Genomic DNA, 27,285 nt, shown 5'->3' on the forward strand with positions numbered 1-27,285 from the left:
AACAACATGCAGGGTTCTTCGCATTTGACATGCAGGGTTCTTCTCATTTGACATGCAGGGTTCTTCTCATTAGACATGTAGTGTTCTTCTCATTAGACATGTAGGGTTCTTCTCATTAGACATCTAGGGTTCTTCTCATTAGACATGCAGGGTTCTTCTCAACAACATCTAGGGTTCTTCTCAACAACATGCAGGGTTCTTCTCATTTGACATGCAGGGTTCTTCTCATTAGACATGTAGGGTTCTTCTCAACAATATGCAGGGTTCTTCTCATTAGACATGTAGGGTTCTTCTCATTAGACATGTAGGGTTCTTCTCATTAGACATGTAGGGTTCTTCTCATTAGACATGCAGGGTTCTTCTCATTAGACATGCAGGGTTCTTCTCAACAGCATGCAGGGTTCTTCTCATTAGTCTTGTAGGGTTTTTCTCAACAACATGCACGGTTTTTCTCATTAGACATGCAGGGTTCTTATCATATGACATGCAGGGTTCTTCTCATTAGACATGTAGGGTTCTTCTCATTAGACATGTAGGGTTCTTCTCATTAGACATGTAGGGTTATAATCAGTGGTTGGAACCAAAATTATTTTCCAATCGTTTCGTTCTGAACAGAACCACTATTTTTTTGTTCCGTTACACTGTTGCGACCAGCAAAATAAATTTCAGAACCCCAAAATATGACCAGCTCATTAAACTACTTCACCATTCAGTGCGGACAGAGCAGGCAAGCTATCAGAACAGGATAAGACCCAGATGCAGACAGCTAGAGTCACAGATGTTTATTGACCCAAACAGGGGGCAGGCAAAAGACAGGTCAAAGACAGGCAGATGTCCATAATCTAGGGCAGAGTCAATAAGGTACCGAACAGCAGGCAGGCACAGGGTCAGGACAGGCAGAGGTTCATAATAGGGTCAGAGTTAGGCAGGTACAGAACGGCAGGCAGGCTTGGGGTCAGGGCAAACAGAATGGCCAGAACCGGGGAAACTAGGAAACAGAACTTGAGAAAGCAGGGAGATGGAATAACATGCTGGTAAGACCTGACAAAACAAGACAAACTGACAACAGACAGAGAACACAGGTATAAATACACTGGAGATAATGAGGAAGATGGGTGACACCTGGAGGGGGGGGGGTGGGTGTAGAGAAGCACAAAGACAGGTGAAACAGATCAGGGTGTGACATAAGCTAGTTTTTTACATGCGTGATGGACAGACAAGTGTAGCCTATGGCGCAAGATGTGACTGACATTTTTCTCTTGGGGAGAGAGCGAGAGAGGGTTGAGGAGGAGGCTTGAAGCGTTGGGCATCTTGTTATGACATGTATTATCTGAATTAGGCCCACAGAGTTATATCTACAGAGGTACGGCTTCTATGGAGGAACACACTGGCAAAGTGTAGGGTTCTCCTCAACAACATGTAGGGTTCTCCTCAGCAGACGTGTAGGGTTCTCCTCAACAACATCTAGGGTTCTCCTCAACAGACGTGTAGGGTTCTTCTCATTAGACATGTAGGGTTCTTTTCAACAGACGTGTAGGGTTCTTTTCAACAGACGTGTAGGGTTCTTCTCATTAGACATGTAGGGTTCTTCTCAACAGATGTGTAGGGTTCTTCTCAACAACATCTAGGGTTCTTGTCATTAGACATGTAGGGTTCTTCTCATTAGACATGTAGGGTTCTTCTCATTAGACATGTAGGGTTCTTCTCATTAGACATGTAGGGTTCTTCTCAGCGGACATGTAGGGTTCTTCTCAACAGACATGTAGGGTTCTTCTCATTGGACATGTAGGGTTCTTCTCAGCGGACATGTAGGGTTCTTCTCAACAGACATGTAGGGTTCTTCTCAGCGGACATGTAGGGTTCTTCTCAGCGGACATGTAGGGTTCTTCTCATTGGACATGTAGGGTTCTTCTCAGCGGACATGTAGGGTTCTTCTCATTAGACATGTAGGGTTCTTCTCAGCGGACATGTAGGGTTCTTCTCAGCGGACATGTAGGGTTCTTCTCATTAGACATGTAGGATTTTTCATATCACGCAAAACCATTTTTCTGGACACAGGATGAAGTCAGCGTAAATTTGTAAAATACTAAAGGTACGTAAAATGCGTTTTTGTCACTTTTTTCAGAAGAAAGAAAAAGAAATGTACAAAATATAAACAATTCCCTAATATAAGTGGAGAATACATCTGTGGATAGCCACACACATTTTGGTAAAAACAGATGCTTCTGAGGGTGAGAAAAATTTGTTGGCTATTGGGAAGATTCTGACTTTTGGAAAATGTCAGTTAAAGACTAAGACACAGAATTTAGACTACCAAATGCCAAACACCTATTTAAATCCAATCCTCATATCTTCAAAGTAAGTTACTACATATAGTCCAGACTCCAGTTTGTAACATTATCTATAAAATGGGCTTTTAAATGATGTGTAATTCAATGTAGTGAGCTTTGAAATTATGGATGTATGTCCATTTAAAAGGGGTTACAATTCATGACATTTTGATGACGGTAGTATGATAAACTAACAAAAATAAAAATTGACATTAACTTTTTGACATTCTTATTTTTACCTTTTGAAAATACTAATTTAAATAAATGTCATTTTATCCTGTGGTGCCTGGCCTTAAATGATATAAAGCCATTGATTCTTGAAGGATATAACTTATTAATGCCCACTGAGCTTAGTTCAACTGACGTACCCCATCAGAATCTAAAATATAAAATTATTTTACTCCATTGTTTGTAAACAAGGTGTAATTGTAAACAAACACTGTATAGCTTCAAAATATTGTTAAAACTATAATTTTGATACAATGAATGGTCGGTCCTTGCCTCCATAGCTCCATAGCTGTGACACACCGCCCCAGATCATGACGGAACCTCCACCTCCAAATCGATCCCGCTCCAGAATACAGGCCTCGGTGTAACGCTCATTCCTTCAACGATAAACACGAATCTGACCATCACCCCTGGTGAGACAAAACCGCGACTCGTCAGAGAAGAGCACTTTTTACCAGTCCTTTCTGGTCCAGCGGCGGTGGGTTTGTGCCCATAGGCGACGTTGTTGCCCTCAGTCCAGCCTCTCTCAGCCTATTGCAGACAGTCTGAGCACTGATGGAGGGATTGTGCGTTCCTAGTGTAACTCGGGCAGTTGTTGTTGCCATCCTGTACCTGTCCCGCAGGTGTGATGTTCGGATGTACCGATCCTGTGCAGGTGTTGTTACACGTGGTCTGCCACTGTGACGACGATCAGCTGTCCGTCCTGTCTCCCTGTAGCGCTGTCTTAGGCGCCTAACAGTACGGACAGTGCAATTTATTACCTTGGCCACATCTGCAGTCCTGATGCCTGCTTGCAGCATGCCTAAGGCACGTTCACGCAGATGATCAGGGACCCTGGGCATCTTTCTTTTGGTGTTTTTCAGAGTCAGTAGAAAGGCCTCTTTAGTGTCCTAAGTTTTCATAACTGTGACTTTAATTGCCTACCGTCTGTAAGCTATTAGTGTCTTAACGACCGTTCCACAGGTGCATGTTCATTAATTGTTTATGGTTCATTGAACAAGCATCGGAAACAGTGTTTAAACCCTTTACAATGAAGACCAGTGAAGTTATTTGGATTTTTACGAATTATAGTTGAAAGACAGTGTCCTGAAAAGGGATGTTTCTTTTTTTGCTGAGTTTATTTCGATTTCTTTATTTCGATTTTTTTTTTTTGTCATTTAGCATGTGTTCACACACTGTTATCTCACACAGATTACAACGAGTGCGAGCAGAGCGTCAGCTTGTGTCGGAACGGCCAGTGTGTGAATGTGGCCGGGACCTACCACTGCTCATGTGACTCTGGTTACCAAGCAACTCCTGACAGACAGAGCTGCGTAGGTATGGTCATTAAACTCTACCTTACAACATAAAAGATGAGTCATTTGTTATATATGATCTCATGCTACGTGCCATTTACTCAGGCTTACATGTTCTAAAGTTCAATTTTTATTTTGTACTCTTGAGAAATCAATCTTAGAGCTATTACATTCAATAACATGCTAGCTAACATGTCATGCTAGCTATTTTTTTTACATTCAATAACATGCTAGCTAACATGTCATGCTAACTATTTATTACATTCAATAACATGCTAGCTAACATGTCATGCTAGCTATTTATTACATTGAATAACATGCTCGCTAACATGTCATGCTAGCTATTTATTACATTCAATAACATGCTAGCTAACATGTCATGCTAGCTATTTATTACATTGAATAACATGCTCGCTAACATGTCATGCTAGCTATTTATTACATTCAATAACATGCTAGCTAACATGTCATGCTAGCTATTTATTACATTCAATAACATGCTAGCTAACATGTCATGCTAGCTATTTACTACATGCAATAACATGCTAGCTAACATGTCACGCTAGCTATTTATTACATTCAATAACATGCTAGCTAACATGTCATGCTAAATATTTATTACATTCAAAAACATGCTAGCTAACATGTCATGCTAGCTATTTATTACGTTGAATAACATGCTCGCTAACATGTCATGCTAGCTATTTATTACATTCAATAACATGCTAGCTAACATGTCATGCTAGCTATTTACTACATTCAATAACATGCTAGCTAACATGTCATGCTAGCTATTTATTACATTCAATAACATGCTAGCTATTATTACATTACACCGTGGGAAATGACTTTTATTTTGTATTGCTTCACATAGAATTACACCTGTGAGAGGGTAGATACGTTGTTTCACCTGTTTCCGTAAGTTGTTCCTAACCTGTTTCCTTAGTTTTCATTCAGTAAGACCAACTGTGTGTGCGTTTTTTCAGATATTGATGAGTGTACCATTGAGAATGGCGGCTGTGATCTGCACTGCACCAACTCAGAGGGCAGTTATAAGTGTAGCTGCAACAATGGCTATGCACTGATGACAGACGAGAGAAGCTGCTCTGGTAAACACATCCTTTCAATTCCCATCTACTCTAAACAGTCTGTACTACCTGGTTACTCTATACAGTATATAATACCTGGTTACTCTATACAGTCTGTACTACCTGGTTACTCTAAACAGTCTGTACTACCTGGTTACTCTAAACAGTCTGTACTACCTGGTTACTATATACAGTCTGTACTACCTGGTTACTCTATACAGTATATAATACCTGGTTACTCTATACAGTCTGTACTACCTGGTTACTCTATACAGTATATAATACCTGGTTACTCTATACAGTATATAATACCTGGTTACTCTACATTACATTACATTTAAGTCATTTAGCAGACGCTCTTATCCAGAGCGACTTACAAACTCTATACAGTCTATACTACCTGGTTACTATATACAGTATATAATACCTGGTTACTCTATACAGTCTGTACTACCTTGTTACTCAATACAGTATATAATACCTGGTTACTCTATACAGTATATAATACCTGGTTACTCTATACAGTCTATACTACCTGGTTACTATATACAGTATATAATACCTGGTTACTCTATACAGTCTATACTACCTGGTTACTATATACAGTATATAATACCTGGTTACTCTATGCAGTCTATACTACCTGGTTACTATATACAGTATATAATACCTGGTTACTCTATACAGTCTATAATACCTGGTTAGGTTACTATATACAGTATATAATACCTGGTTACTCTATACAGTATGTGAGTAAAACACCTGGTTACTTAATTTGTCAAATTCCATTCATAAAGTTCAAATGGAACTGACCCCACTGTTAAAGACAACATTTCAAAATAAGGGCGTAATGCAATCCCAACACTTCCATAACCCTAGCTCTCTGTGTGATATATTCATACAAGCAATATTGATACCACCTGTAGTACACAGTGTACAGTATAGCCACTTGTACTGTACTGTATGTAATCCCTAACTCTGGCCTCCCCATTCCAGCCTAAAGTGCCTGGATGGTATTGTGTAAAGGTATACAGAGTCCAGGGCAGCCCTCACTCTTACTTCAGTCAGACAGATGGACAAACAGCCAGACAGTCAGACAGCCAGTCAGACAGACAGTCAGACAGCCAGACGGACAGACAGTGAGCCAGTCAGCCAGTCAGTCAGACAGACAGTCAGCCAGACGGACAGTGAGCCAGTCAGTCAGACAGCCAGTCAGACAGACAGTCAGCCAGACGGACAGTGAGCCAGTCAGTCAGTCAGTCAGTCAGACAGTCAGACAGACAGACAGACAAACAGACAGAAAGTCAGACATACAGACAGCCAGTCAGCCAGTCATATAGACAGACAGACAGCCAGACGGACAGCCAGTCAGCCAATCAGCCAGTCAGACATACAGACAGACAGACAGACAGACAGACAGACAGACAGACAGACAGACAGACAGACAGACAGACAGACAGACAGACAGACAGACATACAGTCATACAGACAGAAAGTCAGACATACAGACAGTCATACAGACAGCCAGACAGACAGTCAGACAGCCAGACGGACAGACAGTGAGCCAGTCAGCCAGACAGTCAGCCAGACAGTCAGACAGACAGTCAGCCAGACAGACAGTGAGCCAGTCAGACAGTCAGTCAGACAGCCAGTCAGCCAGACGGACAGCCAGTCAGCCAATCAGCCAATAAGCCAGTCAGCCAGTCAGACAGACAAACAGACAGAAAGTCAGACATACAGACAGTCAGACAGACAGACAGACAGACAAACAGACAGAAAGTCAGACATACAGACAGTCATATAGACAGACAGCCAGACGGACAGCCAGTCAGCCAATCAGCCAGTCAAACAGACAGAAAGTCAGACATACAGCCAATCATACAGACAGTCATACAGACAGCCAGTCAGACAGTCAAACAGACAGAAAGTCGGACATACAGCCAGTTTGCCAGTCATACAGACAGTCAGTCAGCCAGTCAGATAGTCAAACAGACAGAAAGGCAGACATACAGCCAGTCAGCCAATCATACAGACAGTCATACAGACAGACAGACAGCCAGGCATACAGACAGACAGCCAGTCATACAGACAGCCAGTCTGTCAGTCATACAGACAGCCATACAGACAGTCAGACAGTCAAACAGACAGAAAGTCAGACAGACAGACAGACAGACAGACAGACAGACAGACAGATAGTCAGCCAGTCATACAGACAGTCATACAGACAGTCATACGGACAGACAGACAGTCAGAGATGCTGATGACTGAAGTTGACTTTCTACTCAGCTGCTCACCGGCTGTTCTGTCTAGTGCACTCTACTAATGTTCGCTCTTTTTTTCACTCTCACTCACTCTCTCTTTCTCTTTCTCTTTCCCTCTCTCTCTTTCTTTTTCTCTTTCCCTCTCTCTCTCTCTCACTTTCTCTCGCTCTCACTCTCTCTCACTCTCTCTATCGCGCTCTCTCTCTATCGCTCTATCTTTCTTTCTCTCTCTCTCTCTCTCTCTCTCTCTCTCTCTTTCTTTCTCTTTTATACCCTCCCTCCCATGTTCTTCTCCCTCTCTTCCCCCTCCCTCACTTCCCCCTCCTCCCTCTCTCTCTCCAGATGTAGATGAGTGTGAGCAGGAGCCTGACATATGTGATGGAGGACAGTGCACTAACATCCCAGGGGAGTACCACTGTCTGTGCTACGACGGCTTTATGGCTGCCCTGAACATGAGGCTCTGCATAGGTATCCACACACACACACACACACACACACACACACACACACACACACACACACACACACACACACACACACACACACACACACACACACACACACACACACACACACACACACACACACACAGACACGTCTGCACTCATACACACACATATCAGATCATATGGTGTGGCTAAAAAGGTTCATGTCAAGAATGTAGGCTTACATTGAACACCACACAAATGTTAATGTAGTCTTTGTCATAGAAATCACTCTGGTAGGCCTACATTATGTTCACATAGCCACGGTAGCCTCTGTCTAAATCTATAACTGTTCAAAGTAAACATGCGCCGAAAGTTGCACAGAATGCTCACAAGACCTGAAATTTGATCGGTGCCAGATAAGATTTAGAACTACTCCCTCTCCTCCTCTTCCCTGACTTCCTCCTCCTCCCTCTCCTCCTTCTCCTTCTCTTCCTTCTCCTCCTCCCACTCTTCCTCCTCCCATCCTCCCGCTCCTCCTCCCGTCCTCCTCCTCCTGCTCCTCCTCCCGCTCCTCCTCCTCCCGCTCCTCCTCTTCCTCCCTCTCTCCTCCTTCTCCAGATGTGAACGAGTGTGACCTGAACTCCAACATCTGTATGCACGGCGAGTGCGAGAACACCAAGGGATCGTTCATCTGCCACTGTCAGCCTGGCTACTCAGTCAAGAAGGGAACTTCTGGGTGTACAGGTGAGAGAGAGTCAAATCTTCCTGACACAATATCTAAGCCAATAGGACAACATTGTTGATGAACATTCGCAAATCAACTTGATTGGAGGTACACAACACACTCCCCGCCTCTCGTCATGAGCCGTCCGGCCGTTACCAAGAACCACATACTGGATTTTTAACAGGGTCGTTGGAGATTTCAGAGTAGCGTCCATTAAGTGACCATTGTACTTAAAACACTTTTATTAAATGTATAATTTATCGCCCTTGCGTGCACATTTCCGTCTATTAAGAACCAACGATGTGCTACCTTTTTGCTAACATATTTTCAGACGAATCTCACAGAGTTCTATCTAACCGGGTCGAGCAACTTGATTTCTCAGCAACAACACAGCTGTTGCTGCCTGCAACAGGCTGACAGTCATAAGAAGTGGCTGAGAACAAACCTAGGCTACTGCAGATAGCTAGCTATATGGTGGTATTCAAGCTGAGGACAATCATTTAATGCAAACAGACATTTTGATTAGTTAGCTAGCTAACTTTAGTTAACGTTGAAAGTCAAGCAGCTAGCCTCTGTGTCTAGTTAACGAACAGGCAAAGAAAGGTAGCTAGTTATGTTTGTTTTATAGAAGGTTTTTACTCAATTAACTTTAGCCATTAGCTATAGCTTGTTGAATAACCTTCAGGGTATTTGGTACATATGAGTACCACAATGAAGATGTAGAGTGTTGGAACTCATGAAATTAAATATTCTTGTATTCAGTAAAATATTTGAAGAGATGCCAAGACTGTGCAAAGCTGTCATCAAGGCAAAGGGTGGCTACTTTGAAGAATCTCAAATCTCAAATATATTTTGATTTGTTTAACACTTTTTTTGGTTACTACATGATTCCATATGTGTTAATTCATAGTTTTGATGTCTTCACTATTATTACACAATGTAGAAAATAGTACAAATAAAGAAAAACCCTTGAATTAGTAGGTGTGTCCAAACTTTTGACTGGTACTGTATATCAACATTAACTATAGATTTATTGAAATTCATGAAAGTAAATATGTCTGGCTTCTGTGAGACGTCCTGTATTGGAATTGCTGAATGTCACTCCTTCTGTGTAGACATGGATGAGTGTGAGATCGGGGCTCACAACTGTGACGTCAACGCCGACTGTGTCAACACCCCCGGGGACTTCCGCTGTTCCTGCCGTGTCGGCTGGGTGGGAAACGGAGTCAATTGTATAGGTAGGCCCTCAGCCTCCAAACTCCATCTGCTCAGTCCATACACTTCAATCTATACACTGAATTTATACACTTTCCACTGGCTCAGACACTAGACAAAAAAAAGGAACTGTATGAGGGGAAAAATAAATCATGATCAATCAATCAACTTCTCTGCAAAACACAAAATACATCAATGGTTGCAAATGTATGTTCAGATCTTCATCAGAGCCTTGACAGGGATTCAGTCGGTTTCTGGCAAACTAGCTACTGTATGTCTGGCCCTTCAAACATCTTGCACTAGGCTGCTAGCTGGAGCAGGTTTGCTCAGCTGATCTAGCATGGTTTGCCATAGCAACCGGTGCGTCATAGCTACTGAGAGCGGAGTGATTTTCAGAATTAGGAGCTAATGTTAGGTGGATGGGCAAAATCTAGATTTTTAGTGATCAGTTCCACGTTTCTATGAAACATATCGGTTGAGGGATCGAGCGTCTCGTAGGAGTGACGCCATCTGACGTGACACAATGATTGGCTAGTTCACACAGTCAGCATTCCTTTTGAACTGTGAATCGAGGTAGAAAAGAGGTTAAAATAGTGTTCAAAGGTCAGATGAACACAACAATCAGCACAACAATCATCCCCTTTCATAAGCAGAAGACTACTTGATCATTTTCATTGCAGGGAAATTACTTTTTGCTTTTACCCCACTCCCCGATACACAAACACATACAGCTATGATGCAGTCAGCCGTGGTTCAGTCAGCCATGGTGCAGTCAGCTATACATCAGTCAGCCGTGGTGCAGTCAGCCATGTTGCAGTCAGCTATAGTGCAGTAAGCTATGGTGCAGTCAGCTATGGATCAGTCAGCTATGGATCAGTCAGCTATGGATCAGTCAGCTATGGATCAGTCAGCTATGGTGCAGTCAGCCATGGTGCAGTCAGCCGTGGTGCAGTCAGCCGTGGTGCAGTCAGCCGTGGATCAGTCAGCCGTGAATCAGTCAGCCATGGATCAGTCAGCCATGGATCAGTCAGCCATGGATCAGTCAGCCATGGATCAGTCAGCCATGTATCAGTCAGCCATGGATCAGTCAGCCTTAGTGCAGTCAGCCATGGATCAGTCAGCTATGGTGCAGTCAGCTATAGTGCAGTCAGCCATGGTCAGTCAGCCATGGTGCAGTCAGCCGTGGTGCAGTCAGCCGTGGTGCAGTCAGCCGTGGTGCAGTCAGCCGTGTTGCAGTCAGCCGTGGATCAGTCAGCCATGGATCAGTCAGCTATGTTGCACTCAGCCATGGTGCAGTCAGCCATGGTGCAGTCAGCCATGGTGCAGTCAGCCATGTTGCACTCAGCCATGGTGCAGTCAGCCATGGTGCAGTCAGCCATGGTGCAGTCAGCCATGTTGCAGTCAGCCATGGATCAGTCAGCTATGTTGCACTCAGCCATGGTGCAGTCAGCCATGGTGCAGTCAGCCATGGTGCAGTCAGCCATGGTGCAGTCAGCCATGTTGCAGTCAGCTATGGATCAGTCAGCTATGTTGCACTCAGCCATGGTGCAGTCAGCCATGGTGCAGTCAGCCATGGTGCAGTCAGCCATGGTGCAGTCTGCCATGGTGCAGTCTGCCATGTTGCACTCAGCCATGGTGCAGTCAGCTATGGTGCAGTCAGCTATGGTGCAGTCAGCCATGGTGCAGTCAGCCATGGTGCAGTCAGCCATGGTGCAGTCAGTCATGTTGCACTCAGCTATGTTGCAGTCAGCCATGGCGCAGTCAGCTATGGATCAGTCAGCTATGGATCAGTCAGCTATGGTGCAGTCAGCCATGTTGCAGTCAGCCATGTTGCAGTCAGCTATGTTGCAGTCAGCTATGGTGCAGTCAGCTATGGTGCAGTCAGCTATGGTGCAGTCAGCTATGGATCAGTCAGCCATGGTGCAGTCAGCCATGTTGCAGTCAGCCATGGTGCAGTCAGCCATGGTGCAGTCAGCCATGGTGCAGTCAGCCATGTTGCAGTCAGCCATGTTGCAGTCAGCTATGGATCAGTCAGCCATGGTGCAGTCAGCCGTGGTGCAGTCAGTCATGTTGCAGTCAGCCATGGATCAGTCAGCTATGTTGCGGTCAGCCATGGTGCAGTCAGCCATGTTGCAGTCAGCCATGGTACAGTCAGCCATGGTGCAGTTTGGAGCCTTGCTCAAGGCTCTGATACAATCCATTCTGGAAATGAATTTGTATTAGCTAGGATTCATCTCATGTATCGAAAATATAGCAAAATAAGAATGAATACTCTTTCTATACGGAAATTGGTTGCTAGACATTTTCTGATTGGACCGATTTGAACTTGGGTAGAGCCCTAGTCCAGTGGTGAGTGTGTGTGTGTGTATTGTAGATATGGATGAGTGCACCAATGGGACGAGCCACTGCAGTGCCAACGCCAAGTGTCTGAACACACCCGGATCCTACCGCTGCGCCTGCGCTGAGGGCTTCACTGGAGACGGCTTCACCTGTTCAGGTAACACACTCACACTCTGTCTACACTGAGTATACTGAACATTAAGAACACCTTAATATTGACTTGCATCACCCCTTTTGCCCTCAGAAAATACTTAATTCGTTGGGGCATGGACTCTACAAGGTGTCGAAAGCGTTCCACAGGGATGCTGGCCCATGTTGACCCCAGTGCTTCCCACAGTTGTGTCAAGATGGCTGGATGTCCTTTGGGTGGTGGATCATTCTTGATACACACAGGAAACTGTTGAGCGTGAAAAACCCAGTAGTGTTGCAGTTCTTGACACAAACCGGTGCGCCTGACATCTACTACCATACCCCGTTCAAAGGCACTTCAATCTTTTGTCTCACCTTCATCTATACTGATTGAAGTGGATTTAACAAGTGATATCAATAAGGGACCATAGGTTCCACCTGGATTCACCTGGTCACGCTATGTCATGGAAAGAACAGGTGTTCTTATTGTTTTGTACACTCAGTGTATATTACCATGGTAACCGTTAAACAGCTGCAGAGAGTTGGTGTTCATGTCATAACGAGTGTTAGGTACTGTTATGTACTGTGTTCAGGTAATAACCAATGCTATGTCCATATATTTTCACATTCAGTTCATTGAATTCTCTTAATTGCTTTATCTGTAAATAAATAGATGTTTGTGTATAGTCATTTAGTAGAGGCTTTTAACCAAAGCAACACATTCCTCCCCGACCCTCTGACCCTCTGACCCTCTGACCCAGGGATCATCAACACGTTCTAACTCTCTGACCCTCTGACCCTCTAACTCTCTGACCCTCTGACCCTCTGACTCTCTGACCCTCTGACCCAGGGATCATCAACACGTTCTAACCCTCTAACCCACTGACCCTCTGACCCTCTGACCCAGGGATCATCAACACGTTCTAACTCTCTGACCCTCTGACCCTCTGACTCTCTGACCTTCTGACCCAGGGATCATCAACACGTTCTAACTCTCTGACCCTCTGACTCTCTGACCCTCTGACCCTCTGACCCTCTGACCCAGGGATCATCAACACGTTCTAACTCTCTGACTCTCTGACTCTCTGACTCTCTGACCCTCTGACCCAGGGATCATCAACACGTTCTAACTCTCTGACCCTCTGACTCTCTGACCCTCTGACCCAGGGATCATCAACACATTCTAAATCTCTGACTCTCTGACCCTCTGACCCTCTGACCCAGGGATCATCAACACGTTCTAACTCTCTGACACTCTGACCCTCTGACCCAGGGATCATCAACACGTTCTAACTCTCTGACTCTCTGACCCTCTGACCCAGGGATCATCAACACATTCTAAATCTCTGACTCTCTGACCCTCTGACCCTCTGACCCAGGGATCATCAACACGTTCTGACTCTCTGACCCTCTGACCCTCTGACCCAGGGATCATCAACACGTTCTGACTCTCTGACCCTCTGACTCTCTGACCCTCTGACCCAGGGATCATCAACACGTTCTGACTCTCTGACCCTCTGACCCAGGGATCATCAACACGTTCTGACTCTCTGACCCTCTGACTCTCTGACCCTCTGACCCAGGGATCATCAACACGTTCTGACTCTCTGACCCTCTGACCCTCTGACCCAGGGATCATCAACACGTTCTAACTCTCTGACTCTCTGACCCTCTGACTCTCTGACTCTCTGACCCTTTGACCCTCTGACCCAGGAATCATCAACACGTTCTAACTCTCTAACCCTTTGACCCTCTGACCCAGGGATCATCAACACATTCTAACTCTCTGACCCTCTGACCCTCTGACCCTCTGACTCTCTGACTCTCTGACTCTCTGACTCTCTGACCCTCTGACCCAGGAATCATCAACACGTTCTAACTCTCTAACCCACTGACCCTCTGACCCTCTGACCCAGGGATCATCAACACGTTCTAACCCTCTAACCCACTGACCCTCTGACCCTCTGACCCAGGGATCATCAACACGTTCTAACCCTCTGACCCTCTGACCCTCTGACCCTCTGACCCAGGGATCATCAACACGTTCTAACCCTCTGACCCTCTGACTCTCTGACCCTCTGACCCAGGGATCATCAACACGTTCTAACCCTCTGACCCTCTGACTCTCTGACCCTCTGACCCAGGGATCATCAACACGTTCTAACCCTCTGACCCTCTGACCCTCTGACCCTCTGACCCAGGAATCATCAACACGTTCTGACTCTCTGACCCTCTGACCCTCTGACTCTCTGACTCTCTGACCCTCTGACTCTCTGACCCTCTGACTCTCTGACCCTTTGACCCTCTGACTCTCTGACTCTCTGACCCTCTGACTCTCTGACCCTCTGACCCTCTGACCCTCTGACCCTCTGACTCTCTGACTCTCTGACCCTCTGACCCAGGGATCATCAACACGTTCTAACCCTCTGACCCTCTGACCCTCTGACCCTCTGACCCTCTGACCCAGGGATCATCAACACGTTCTAACCCTCTGACCCTCTGACCCTCTGACTCTCTGACTCTCTGACTCTCTGACTCTCTGACTCTCTGACCCTCTGACCCTCTGACCCAGGAATCATCAACACTTTCCGACCCTCTGACCCTCTAACTCTCCAACCCTCTAACCCATCTCAACCATGGATGTATGGGCATTGGCCTATATAACAATTCAATGTCCTTCTCCGTCACCGAATTGTCTTGAAGATATGATGTTAACCCTGTTTGATCCCTATGCGGTGACAGACGAGGATGAGTGTGCAGAGAACGTGAATCTGTGTGAGAACGGCCAGTGTCTCAACACCCTGGGGGGTTACCGCTGTGAGTGTGAGATGGGCTTCACCCCTGCTCCGGACAGCCGCACCTGCCAAGGTGAGTCACTGGTCCTGTACCCTATCTATCTCACAGTCCATTCACAGAGTGTATAGCAGCTCCGGGGGGAAGCTTCCCCTCCCCCTATCATACCCTTAACCATTAAAAATGTTAAACTGATCCCAGATCAGCATCAAGTGGCAACTTAACCCTACGTATCGTGTAGAGCACCACCCTAATATCCAATTAATTCAACACCTGTACAAGAAGTTTTGTGGCAAATACATAACAATACCAGTACAATACTACATTTCCCCTAAGGGCGTCATTGGGAACACGAGTGCAATGACATACTGTACACCCTCAAATCAAATTGTATTGGTCACATACACATGGTTAGCAGATGTTATTGCGAGTGTAGCGAAATGCTTGTGCTTCTAGTTCCGACAGTGTAGTAATATCTAACAAGTAATATCTAACAATTCCACGACAACTACCTAATACACACAAATCTAAGAAAAGGAATGGAATAAGAATATATACATATAAATATATGGATGAGCGATGACCGAGCGGCATAGGCAAGATGCAATAGATGGTATAAAATACAGTATATACATACAGTATGAGATGAGTAATGTAAGATATGTGAACATTATTAAAGTAGCATTATTAAAGTGACTAGTGATCTATTTATTAAAGTGGCCAATATGTGTGTGTACACACTGTGTGTACTTTGGACAGGCTAAATATGAATAACTGCATATATACATTAAGATAATTTCCATGAATAAGAAAAAGTTAAATGTGTTGATTGTGTTGTCTCTTGCTGATTCTCTGCAGATATTGACGAGTGCAGCTTCCAGAATATCTGTGTGTTTGGCACATGTAAGAACATCCCCGGCATGTTCCGCTGTATCTGTAACGACGGCTATGAGCTGGACCGCTCCGGAGGCAACTGTACAGGTATGACATGACCGTCTGACTGTCTGGCTGGCTAGCTGGCTCTGGCTGGTTGGCTGGCTCTGGCTGGCTAGCTGGCTCTGGCTGGTTGGCTGGCTGGCTCTGGCTGGTTGGCTGGCTGGCTGGTTGGCTGGCTCGGGCTAGTTGGCTGGCTCTGGCTGGTTGGCTGGCTGGCTCTGGCTAGTTGGCTGGCTCTGGCTGGCTGGCTGGCTCTGGCTGGTTGGCTGGCTCTGGCTAGTTGGCTGGCTCTGGCTGGTTGGCTGGCTGGCTCTGGCTAGTTGGCTGGCTCTGGCTGGCTGGCTGGCTCTGGCTGGTTGGCTGGCTCTGGCTAGTTGGCTGGCTCTGGCTGGTTGGCTGGCTCTGGCTGGCTGGCTCATGCTGCCCCGGGCTCTGGCTGGGAGGAACTGGCTGGCTGTCTGGCTTTGGCTGGCTGGCTCTGGCTGGCTGCCTCTGGCTAGCTGGCTGGTTGACTGGCTGCCCCTCTGTCTATCCTTCAGTCTAACAATCTATCTGACCCACGTTACCACTCTTTTAGTCATTCAATCTGTCAGTCAGTCAGTCTGTCAATCTGTCAATCAGTCAGTCAGTCTGTATTTCTGTCTGTCTACCTTCCTGTCTGTCCATCCTTCCATCTATCTTCCCGTCTAGCCTTCTGTCCATCTCTCTGTTTAGCCATCTGTGTGACCAGGTAAGGTGATTGAGGACACATGGCTGATTGTCTGTCCCACTAGCCCCAGACTAACTCTGATGTCATCCTCCTAAACCAGCAGTGGAGGGGGGATCCTATTCCCGATGTAGGGAGGAAGTAGGGTGCCATTTTGGAAGCAGGCTAAGTCTCTGCTCCAGATGAGATGAAATGACCTTTTAACCTGGATGTTCTCCTTTATGGGGGTGTCAGTGCAGTCTGAAGTGGATGGGGGTGGAAGTTTGATGGTGAGGTTTACAGTGTAGGATCTCTGGGGGTCTCTGAATACGTACCACCACCCACCATGATTCATGGTTTTCATATTTCCATAGTTTTCCCAACATTGGGATGGGGAGATTTTCTTTAGTGGTGTCAAAGTGCCATGTCTCATGGAAGCTGCCGTACAAATCATTTATGATTATTGAGGATCGTAGTGTATCATATTTCATATTATATTTATATCATATTTATATTTATTGTTTGAAAAGTGTTTGAAAAGTGAAAGGTCTGTGTCTGTGTGCGTGTGCGTGTGTGTGTGTGTGCGTATATGTGTGTGCGTATGTGTGTGTGCGTGTGTGTGTGTGCGTGCGTGCGTGTGTGTGCGTATATTGTGTGTGTGTGTGTGTGTGTGTGTGTGTGTGTGTAACCCAGATGTGGACGAGTGCCTGGACCCCATCAACTGTGTGAACGGGCTGTGTGTGAACATCGACGGCTCCTACGAGTGTAACTGTCCTCCAGACTTTGAACTCAACCCTACTGGGGTGGGGTGTGTAGGTAAGTTATTACAGGTCACCTTGAATATCGAGTAAAACACCTACCTGTGTATAACGCATATATAGCACCTGCCATAGGCTTCTATAGGTTTGCATTACAATACCTGCAACTCCATAAGCATTCCAAGCAGTGAATAGCTGTTCAAAGCAGCCTGTAATTACAGTGAATAGCTGTTCATAGCAGCCTGTAATTACAGTAAATAGCTGTTCATAGCAGCCTGTAATTACAGTAAATAGCTGTTCATAGCAGCCTGTAATTACAGTGAATAGCTGTTCATAGCATCCTGTAATTACAGTAAATAGCTGTTCATAGCAGCCTGTATTTACAGTGAATAGCTGTTCATAGCATATAACTGCATAAATGACTATAATTGTACTACAGTGTATAATGCTTCACATATTATTGCACAAAGCAATGTGTTAAAATGCATCATAAGCAATGATGGTTCATAAGCAATGATAACTCCTACAAGTTGTGTGTTTCAGTTAGTGTACACCAATATCAACTGTCATAACCCCTTTAGGTCATGTTCATTAGACACTAAAACTGAGAGAAAAACACAGTTGATCTAATAATACACGCTCATCTCCAGTCCTCAAGCTCATTTTACTTTTTCATGGCAAAACGTTTTAAAACATTCTCAATTGCGTGTCTTAATGCAGTGTTTTCCAACTCTGGTCCTTGAGTTGCCCCGACAACACACGTGTTTGTTGTTCCCCCAGATAAATTCAAGTAATTGAGGGCTTGATGATTAGTTCACAAGTAGAATCAGATGTGTTTGTCCAAGGCTACAACAAAAATGTGTACTGTTGGGGTTACTGGAGGACTGGAGTTGGGAAACACTGCCCTACATAATGTGTGCTGTTGGGGTTACTGGAGGACTGGAGTTGGGAAACACTGCCCTACATAATGTGTACTGTTGGGGTTACTGGAGGACTGGAGTTGGGAAACACTGCCCTACATAATGTGTACTGTAGGGGTTACTGGAGGACTGGAGTTGGGAAACACTGCTCTACATAATGTGTACTGTAGGGGTTACTGGAGGACTGGAGTTGGGAAACACTGCCCTACATAATGTGTACTGTTGGGGTTACTGGAGGACTGGAGTTGGGAAACACTGCCCTACATAATGTGTACTGTAGGGGTTACTGGAGGACTGGAGTTGGGAAACACTGCCCTACATAATGTGTACTGTTGGGGTTACTGGAGGACTGGAGTTGGGAAACACTGCCCTACATAATGTGTACTGTTGGGGTTACTGGAGGACTGGTGTTGGGAAACACTGCCCTACATAATGTGTACTGTTGGGGTTACTGGAGGACTGGAGTTGGGAAACACTGCCCTACATAATGTGTACTGTAGGTGTTACTGGAGGACTGGAGTTGGGAAACACTGCCCTAATGAACCCTGTGGTCTCACCGATGTAAACTGTAATTACTGCTTTAAGTCATGTATCAGGCACCAAATGGAGAGAAAAAACCATTAAACCCGTTAAGAAACAGTCCTTTTTAATGTCTGTTCCAAAATGTTTAAAAAGGTTTTCAGTTGCGTGCCTTAATGAACACAACCCTGTTGGTTCTCCTCCTCTCTGTGTACCAGACACACGTGTGGGGAACTGTTTCCTGGAGCATGGACCCAGGGGTGACAGGCGGTCCTGCAGTGTGGAGGTGGGGGTGGGAGTCAGTCGCTCCTCCTGCTGCTGCTCCCTGGGGCGTGCCTGGGGAAACCCTTGTGAACTCTGCTCTGCTCCCAACACCTGTAAGACACACTCTGTTTGACTATGTGCTTGTTTATTTAGCTTCCTGTATCATTGCATGTGTAGAGGCTCAATGAAGAAAAGGAGTGTAAAATGCACATTCTAAACTTGAGAATACTGGTGCTGGGCAAAACAATTTATTGAATTCCTTTATGTACAGGCTCACACACTCTTATAACAATACACACTCACAACAGTGTAATGGGACATACCCCTTTAGGTTTGCTGAAGTCGGTCTGAGTAGGTTAACAAAGTATGCACTTAGATTTACAATATTTTATTTTATGCTCGTACAGACCAGGTTAGTCTGATTTGGCTACCCCTCGTCACTACGGTTTCTGAATTCAGTCAGTTCTACATTCCTCACTACTTGTTCAATGATTTGTCCTGTTACATTCAAACCTTTTGGCTGTGTTTACACAGGCAGCCCAATTCTGATATTTTGCCAATAATTTGTATTTTGAGCTAAAGATCGGAATTGGGCTGCCTGTGTAAATGGAGACTTTGTTACTCGACAACAGACAAAATGGAAACGTATACTTGAAGTGTATAACCCATATGAGTGTACTGATATGAAATGTGTTTTGCAGCGGACTATAATACACTCTGCCCAGGAGGAGAGGGTTTCAGGCCCAACCCAGTCACCATCATACTAGAAGGTAACCATCCGCTTACTAAAGTAGATCTCTGGTAAACTACTTTAACTATGCCTTGCATACTGTACTGCATAGGTGCAGAAAAACAGTTCATAACACATGCTCTCTTTTCATTGGTATTGGTATTTTATCAGGATCCCCATTAGCTGATGCAAAAGCAGCAGCTACTCTTCCTGGGCTCCACACAAAACATAATACAGAATGACATAATACAGAACATCATTAGACAAGAACAGCTCAAGGACAGAACTACATACATTTTTTTTTAAAGCACACGTAGCCTACATATCAATGCATACACACAAACTATCTAGGTCAAATAGGGGAGAGGCATTGTGCCGTGAGGTGTTGCTTTATCTGTTTTTTAAAACCAAGTTTGCTGTTCATTTGAGCAATATGAGATGGAAGTTCCATGCAATAAGCGCTCTATATAATACTGTATGTTTCCTTGAATTTGTTCTGGATTTGGGGACTGTGAAAAGACCCCTGGTGGCATGTCTGGTGGGATAAGTGTGTGTGTCAGAGCTGTGTGTAAGTTGACTATGTAAACAATTTGGGATTTTCAACACATTAATGTTTCTTATAAAAAGAAGAAGTGATGCAGTCAGTCTCTCCTCAACTCTTAGCCAAAAGAGAGTGAAATGCATAGTATTTATATCAGCCCTCTGATTACAATTAAGAGCAAAACGTGCCACTCTGTTCTGGGCCAGCTGCACCTTAACTAGGTCTTTCCTTGACGCACTGGACCACACGACTGGACAATAATCAAGATTAGACAAAACTAGAGCCTGCAGAACTTGCTTTTTGGAGTGTGGTGTCAAAAAAGCAGAGCATCTCTTTATTACGGCTAGACCTCTCCCAATCTTTGCAACCATTTAATCTATATGTTTTGACCATGACAGTTTACAATCTAAGGTAACACCAAGTAATTTAGTCTCCTCAACTTGTTTTACAGCCACACCATTTATTACCAGAATCAGCTGAGGTCTAGCACTTAAGGTATGATTTGTACCAAATACAATGCTATTAGTTTTAGAGATGTTCAGGACCAGTTTATTAATGGCCACCCATTCCAAAACAGACTGCAACTCTTTGAAGGGTTTCAGTGACTTCATTAGCTGTGGTTGCTGATGTGTATATGGTTGAATCATCAGCATACATGGACACACATGCTTTGTTTAATGCCAGTGGAGGTCATTGGTAAAAATAGAAAAGAGTAGAGGGCCTAGAGAGCTGCCCTGCAGTACACCTCACTTTACATGTTTGACATTAGAGAAGCTTCCATTAAAGAAAACTCTTTGAGTTCTATTAGATAGATAGCTCTGAATCCACGATATGGCAGAGGTTGAAAAGCCATAGCACTTAAGCTTTCTCAACAACAGGTTATGGTCAGTAATATCAAAGGCTGCAATGAAATCTAACAGTACAGCTCCCACAATCTTCTTATTATCAATTTCTTTCAACCAATCATCAGTCATTTGTGTCAGTGCGGTACATGTTGAGTGCCCTTCTCTATAAGCATGCTGAAAGTCTGTTGTTAATTTGTTTACAGAGAAATAGCATTGTATTTGGTCAAACACAATTTTTTTCCAAAAGTTTGCTAGGAGCTGGCAGCAAACTTATACTGTAGGTCTGCTGTTAGAACCAGTAAAGGCCGCTTTACCACTCTTTGGTAGTGGAATTACTTTGGCTTCCCTCCAGGCCTGAGGACAAAGACTTTCCTCTAGGCTCAGATTAAAAATATGACCGATAGGAGTGGCTATAGAGTCAGCCACCATCCTCAGTAGCTTTCCATCTAAGTTGTCAATGCCAGGAGGTTTGTCATCATTAACAATAATATTTCCACCTCTCCCACATTAACTTTACAAAATTGAATAAGCTATCTGATTTGATGAAAGATGGAGTTGAATTTGTCTTTCTGTCCATAATTTAATTTAAAGTATTCCAAAGTTTCATTCTTTATATAATTTATTTTGGCTTCATAAAAGTTTCTTCTTTTTGTTGAGTTTAGTCACATAATTTCTCAATTTGCAGTAAGTCAGCCAGTCAGATGTCCTGCCAGACCTATTAGCCATTCATTTTGCTCCATCTCTTTCAACCATACAGTTTTTCAATTCCTCATCAATCCATGGAGCCTTAACAGTTCTAACAGTCAGTTTCTTAACAGCTGCATGTTTATCAATAATTGGAAGAAGCAATTTCATAAATTCATCAAGTGCAGCATCTGGATGCTCCTCATTAATCACATCAGACCAACAAATATTTTTAACATCATCCACATAAGAGTCACAGCAAAGTCTTTTGTATGATCTCTTATACACTATTTTAGCTGTTGGAACTTTGGCTTTCCTGGATATAGCCACTATATTGTAATCACTGCATCCAATGGGTACGGATATAGCTTTAGAACAAAGTTCTACAGTATTAGTAAAAATGTGGATGATCTTGTTCCTGTAGTGTTTGTTAACACCCTGGTAGGTTGATTAATAACCTGAACCATATTACAGGCACTGCTTACAGTAAGAAGCTTCCTCTTAAGCAGACAGCTTGATGAAAACCAGTCAATATTCAGGTCCCCAAGAAAGTAGACCTCTCTGTTTACATCACATACACTATCAAGCATTTCACACATATTATTTAGATACTGACTGTTAGCACTTGGTGGCCTATAGCAACACCCCAAAAGAAAAGGCTTTAGATGTGCCAAGTGAACCTGCAACCACAACACTTCAATAACACTTGACATGAGATCTTCTCTAAGCATTACAGGGATATGGCTCTGAATATATACAGCAACACCTCTCCCATAAGCATTCCTGTCTCTTCTATAAATGTTATATCCTTGTATTGGTACTGATGTATCATCAAATGAATTATCTAAGTGAGTTTCAGAAATTGATAATATATAGCAAGTTATGGATTTCATAAACCTTATTTCTAAGGCTACATATATTAATATGGGCTATGTTCAGCCCTTTCCTGGGTAGCTTATCAGAGACAGACATAATACTGAAAAGAGCAGACAAAGCAAGAGAAAAAAAATATACATTCAGCAGTCCATTAATCAATTGGTGTGTGTGTGTGCTGCGGGGTTGAGGCTACGAACCCATAGGCTTGGCTCTCTCATCCCTTCCAGGCTTCTGGGAGGGAGGGTGGACAATGAGTCTGTCGTAGCGGATGTACGCAATGTCCTCACACGCTCTGGCAGCTTTCATGGCTGGGATCAGTTCTTTCCTCTTCTGGCACACTGCTTCAGGATAGTCCTCGTTGAGGAAGATATACGTTCCTCTCAAGTTCTTGGCTCTTTCCAGAACAGCTACCTTGTCCTTGAACCTCAGGAACTTGACCACTATTGGCCTGGGCCTATCACCTGGGCTGGTGGTTGTTTTTCGAATCCTGTGGGCGCGCTCCACCTCAATCTTCCTGTGGTCCATCTTCAATTTCTCAGAGATCATTTCCCTCGCTTTGTCCTCAGACTCCATCCAGGTCTCATGTGAAGATTCTGCAATTCCGTCCACAACCATGTTGTTTTGCCTTGATTGTCCCTCAAGATAGTCTAATTTATATGTCATTGTTATCATGGATTCACACACAGAACTGATGTCCTCTCTCAATGACTTACAGATTGCTGTCATCTTGTCGTTCTCTTGTTTCAACTCGTCGAGCTGACCCTGGGAGAACTGCTGTCCTTCAGGTCCTGGACCTCTCTGGTCAGGTCCTCCATTCTTTTATTAGTAGAATCCACGTGTATTTGGACAAAACACTTGAAACTATTTTCTTGTTGTTGTAACAACTGCTTAATGTCTCTTTTTGTTTGTTTAAAAGATCCTTCACGTGTGATAGAGAGACACCACTGTCCTCAACGCTACTCCCGCCGGCTTTGGTCTTGGTCATGGTAGCTAGCAACGTATGTTAGGCTGTTACTCCTCGCAGTTCCAGACAGGGCAGGTCACGGGGAAGATTAAAAACAACAAACAGCAGGGATCTAGACAGCCACAAACCCGGGACAATCCGATGTCCCAGCCACAATGGCTAACCGCGTCGCGGGCTGCGTTCAAGAACAAGCTCTTTTAATATAAATATATATGATCAATCTTTTGCAAACATTTGTTATGTTAATACAGTTTTGGTTGTTATATCATGTAGAGAAAACAAAAACCTTTGATTCTGATTCCATTGATAAGAATCTGGAACTTAACTTTTGATTCTGATGCCATTGATAAAAGTCTGTAACTTAACCTTTGATTCCGATGCCATTAATAAGAGTCTGGAACTTAACCTTTGATTCTGATTCCATTGATAAGACTCTAGAACTTAACCTTTGATTCCGATGCTATTGATAAGAGTCTGGAACTTAACCTTTGATTCCGATTCCATTGATAAGAGTCTGAAACTTAATCTTTGATTCTGATTCCATTGATAAGAGTCTGGAACCTAACCTTTGTTGAAACCATCTGTAAGGCTCAAATCCTATAACTGACTTTTTTGCACAGATCTTCCATTGACATCGACACATGATTTGCACAAATGTCAAACTAGGATTTTTGGGATGTTTCTGGAATCTTAGGATGTTTCGGGTGTTTGTGATTATTGGGATGTTTCTGGAATCTCAGGATGTTTGGGATCATTGGGATGTTTCTGGAATCTTGGGACGTTTGGGATCATTGGGATGTTTGGGATCATTGGGATCATTGGGATGTTTGGGATCACTGGGTTCATTGGGATGTTTGGGACCATTGGGATGTTTGGGATCATTGGGATGTTTGGGATCATTGGGATGTTTGGGATCATTAGATTCATTGGGATGTTTGGGATCATTGGGATGTTTAGGATCATTGGGTTTATTGGGATGTTTGGGTTCATTGGGATGTTTGGGATCATTGGGATGTTTGGGATCATTGGGATGTGTGGGATCATTGGGATGTGTGGGATGTTTGGGATCATTGGGATGTTTAGGTTCATTGGGATGTTTAGGTTCATTGGGATGTTTGGGATCATTGGGATGTTTGGGATCATTGGGATGTTTGGGATCATTGGGATGTTTGGGATCATTGGGATGTTTGGGATCATTGGGTTCATTGGGATGTTTAGGTTCATTGGGATGTTTAGGATCATTGGGATGTTTAGGATCATTGGGATGTTTAGGATCATTGGGTTCATTGGGATGTTTGGGATCATTGGGATGTTTGGGATCATTGGGATGTTTGGGATCATTGGGATGTTTGGGATCATTGGGATGTTTGGGATCATTGGGTTCATTGGGATGTTTGGGTTCATTGGGATGTTTGGGATCATTGGGTTCATTGGGATGTTTGGGATCATTGGGTTCATTGGGATGTTTGGGATCATTGGGTTCATTGGGATGTTTGGGATCATTGGGATGTTTGGGATCATTGGGATGTTTGGGATCATTGGGTTCATTGGGATGTTTGGGATCATTGGGTTCATTGGGATGTTTAGGATCATTGGGATGTTTGGGACCATTGGGATGTTTAGGATCATTCTGTAATCTTGTTGTGCATCTTCTCCTCCAGACATAGATGAGTGTCTGGAGCTGCCGGGCCTGTGTCAAGGAGGAAACTGTGTCAACACGTTTGGCAGCTTCTCGTGTGACTGTCCTCCTGGCTACTACCTCAACATAGACAGTCGCATCTGTGAAGGTGAGACACCATGCCATTTAACATCCCATTCAATCATCCGTGAGGGTGAGATACCATGCCATAATAGTGATAATTCATCCTGACTGTTAATTTTTGTATAGCTTACATTATTTTATTTATATTGTATATTTTTTACATACTGTAAAGCATTATTTTTGCTTAAATTACTAAACACAACAGGCACTTATTAGACAGGCTTCTATTTGAGCCATGCTTCTATATCGTTAATGCACACGGCTTTTGCTAATTTGAATAGTTAATTGTTTAATTCCAGCATTCACTTCCTGCATTTTAATCAATTTCTTCATTTCCTGCACTGTGTTATCGTTTACACTCTGTGTCACGTTTCTTTTGTCTTAAAAACTTTTACTTGACAGAGTAATTGTTCTTCTGTTTGACTGTGGATTTTTCGGCAGTTCTTACTTTCGCCCCAATAGGCTGATCGGATGATTTTTAGGGGTCTGTTGACTGTTGTTGTGCTTGCCAGTTAACTAGCAGTTCTCAGCTGTTAGCAGCCAATGGCTAGCAGTTCTCAGCTGTTAGCAGCCAATGGCTAGCAGTTCTCAGCTGTTAGCAACCAATGGCTAGCAGTTTCTTACTGCCGATAAAAACGGGTGATTGTCCTAATTTTTCAGTCATTACTGAATTATTTAATGTAACAAATCAAACATTAAACCTTTTAAACAATTCATGGTAATTCATGGTAACCTCATAAACAATTAATTTAGACCCTGTGTTTATTTGAAACAGATGTTATATTTTCTAAAATGTGTGCTATTAAAAGGGACAGGCAGCTATTTGAGACTCAATGTTTAATTGAAGTTTTACGGTATATTTTTAACATTTATTTTATATCATATACCGTAACGGTGTAACCTGATTTTTAAAAATCCACATACGTTCTAATAGTAGGCTCAAAATATAATGAAAACCAACTATGAGCAACATAACTAAAACACAACATTAGACACCATGTTGTTTCATCAACACCATGAACTGATCACCTCTGTGGCCCTGCAGACATTGACGAGTGTGTGGTGAATCCTGTAATCTGCGGTCCTGGCACCTGCTACAACACACTGGGGAACTACACCTGTGTGTGTCCACAGGATTACATGCAGATCAACGGGGGCAACAACTGCATGGGTGAGTGCTTCGTTACACAACATAGAAATAACAATAATATAGTATTTCAATGAGCGGACACGTTTATCCAAAGTGACTCACAGTCATGTGTTCTGTACATACCAGACCTGGGTATAAATACTATTTGTTGGTCTTCTGTAGGCTCAGTTTGTAGGACATGGGGCTTGCAACACCCGGATAATGGGTTCGATTCCCAGGACCACCCATATGTAAAATGTATGCAAGTATGACTGTAAGTCGCTTTGGATAAAAAAAAACGTCTGCTAAATGGCGTAATATTATTTGAAATCATTTCAAACACTGTGGTTGATTGAGCATTCCTGGAATAGTCCCAAAAGGTCAAACCCCACCCACCTGGCCCTCCGGGCAGGCTAGAGAAAACACTCAAAGTATTAAAAATATTTAAAAGAGTAGAAAAAAAGGAGGAAGGAAGCGCTGCTAAGGTACACAACAGTAGATGTTGGTAGACAGAAGGTGCTAAGGTAGATAACAGTAGGTTTTGGTAGACAGAAGGTACTAAGGTACACAACAGTAGGTTTTGGTAGACAGAAGCTGCTAAGGTACACAACAGTAGATGTTGGTAGACAGAAGGTACTAAGGTAGATAACAGTAGGTTTTGGTAGACAGAAGGTGCTAAGGTAGACAACAGTAGATGTGGGTAGACAGAAGGTGCTAAGGTACACAACAGTAGATGTTGGTAGACAGAAAGTACTAAGGTAGACAACAGTAGGTTTTGGTAGACAGAAGGTGCTAAGGTACACAACAGTAGATGTTGGTAGACAGAAGGTGCTAAGGTAGA

The 27,285-nt window shown here is 43.7% G+C and overlaps 1 protein-coding gene across 1 annotated transcript in view; it reads left to right on the forward strand.

Annotated features, from left to right (window-relative positions):
• Positions 1-27,285, forward strand: part of fbn2a (fibrillin 2a) — a 213,954-nt gene that overhangs the window by 139,658 nt on the left and 47,011 nt on the right. Inside the window, exons 28-40 of the mRNA XM_045693798.1 lie at positions 3,750-3,875; positions 4,840-4,962; positions 7,545-7,670; positions 8,249-8,374; positions 9,470-9,592; positions 11,944-12,066; positions 14,781-14,906; positions 15,690-15,812; positions 17,146-17,268; positions 18,868-19,026; positions 19,615-19,683; positions 25,215-25,340; positions 26,361-26,486. Coding sequence (XP_045549754.1) covers positions 3,750-3,875; positions 4,840-4,962; positions 7,545-7,670; positions 8,249-8,374; positions 9,470-9,592; positions 11,944-12,066; positions 14,781-14,906; positions 15,690-15,812; positions 17,146-17,268; positions 18,868-19,026; positions 19,615-19,683; positions 25,215-25,340; positions 26,361-26,486 — 1,599 coding nt within the window. The remainder of the gene's footprint in view (positions 1-3,749; positions 3,876-4,839; positions 4,963-7,544; positions 7,671-8,248; positions 8,375-9,469; positions 9,593-11,943; positions 12,067-14,780; positions 14,907-15,689; positions 15,813-17,145; positions 17,269-18,867; positions 19,027-19,614; positions 19,684-25,214; positions 25,341-26,360; positions 26,487-27,285) is intronic.

The sequence above is a fragment of the Salmo salar genome, chromosome ssa01 (assembly GCF_905237065.1).
Source record: "Salmo salar chromosome ssa01, Ssal_v3.1, whole genome shotgun sequence".
Taxonomy (NCBI): domain Eukaryota; kingdom Metazoa; phylum Chordata; class Actinopteri; order Salmoniformes; family Salmonidae; genus Salmo; species Salmo salar.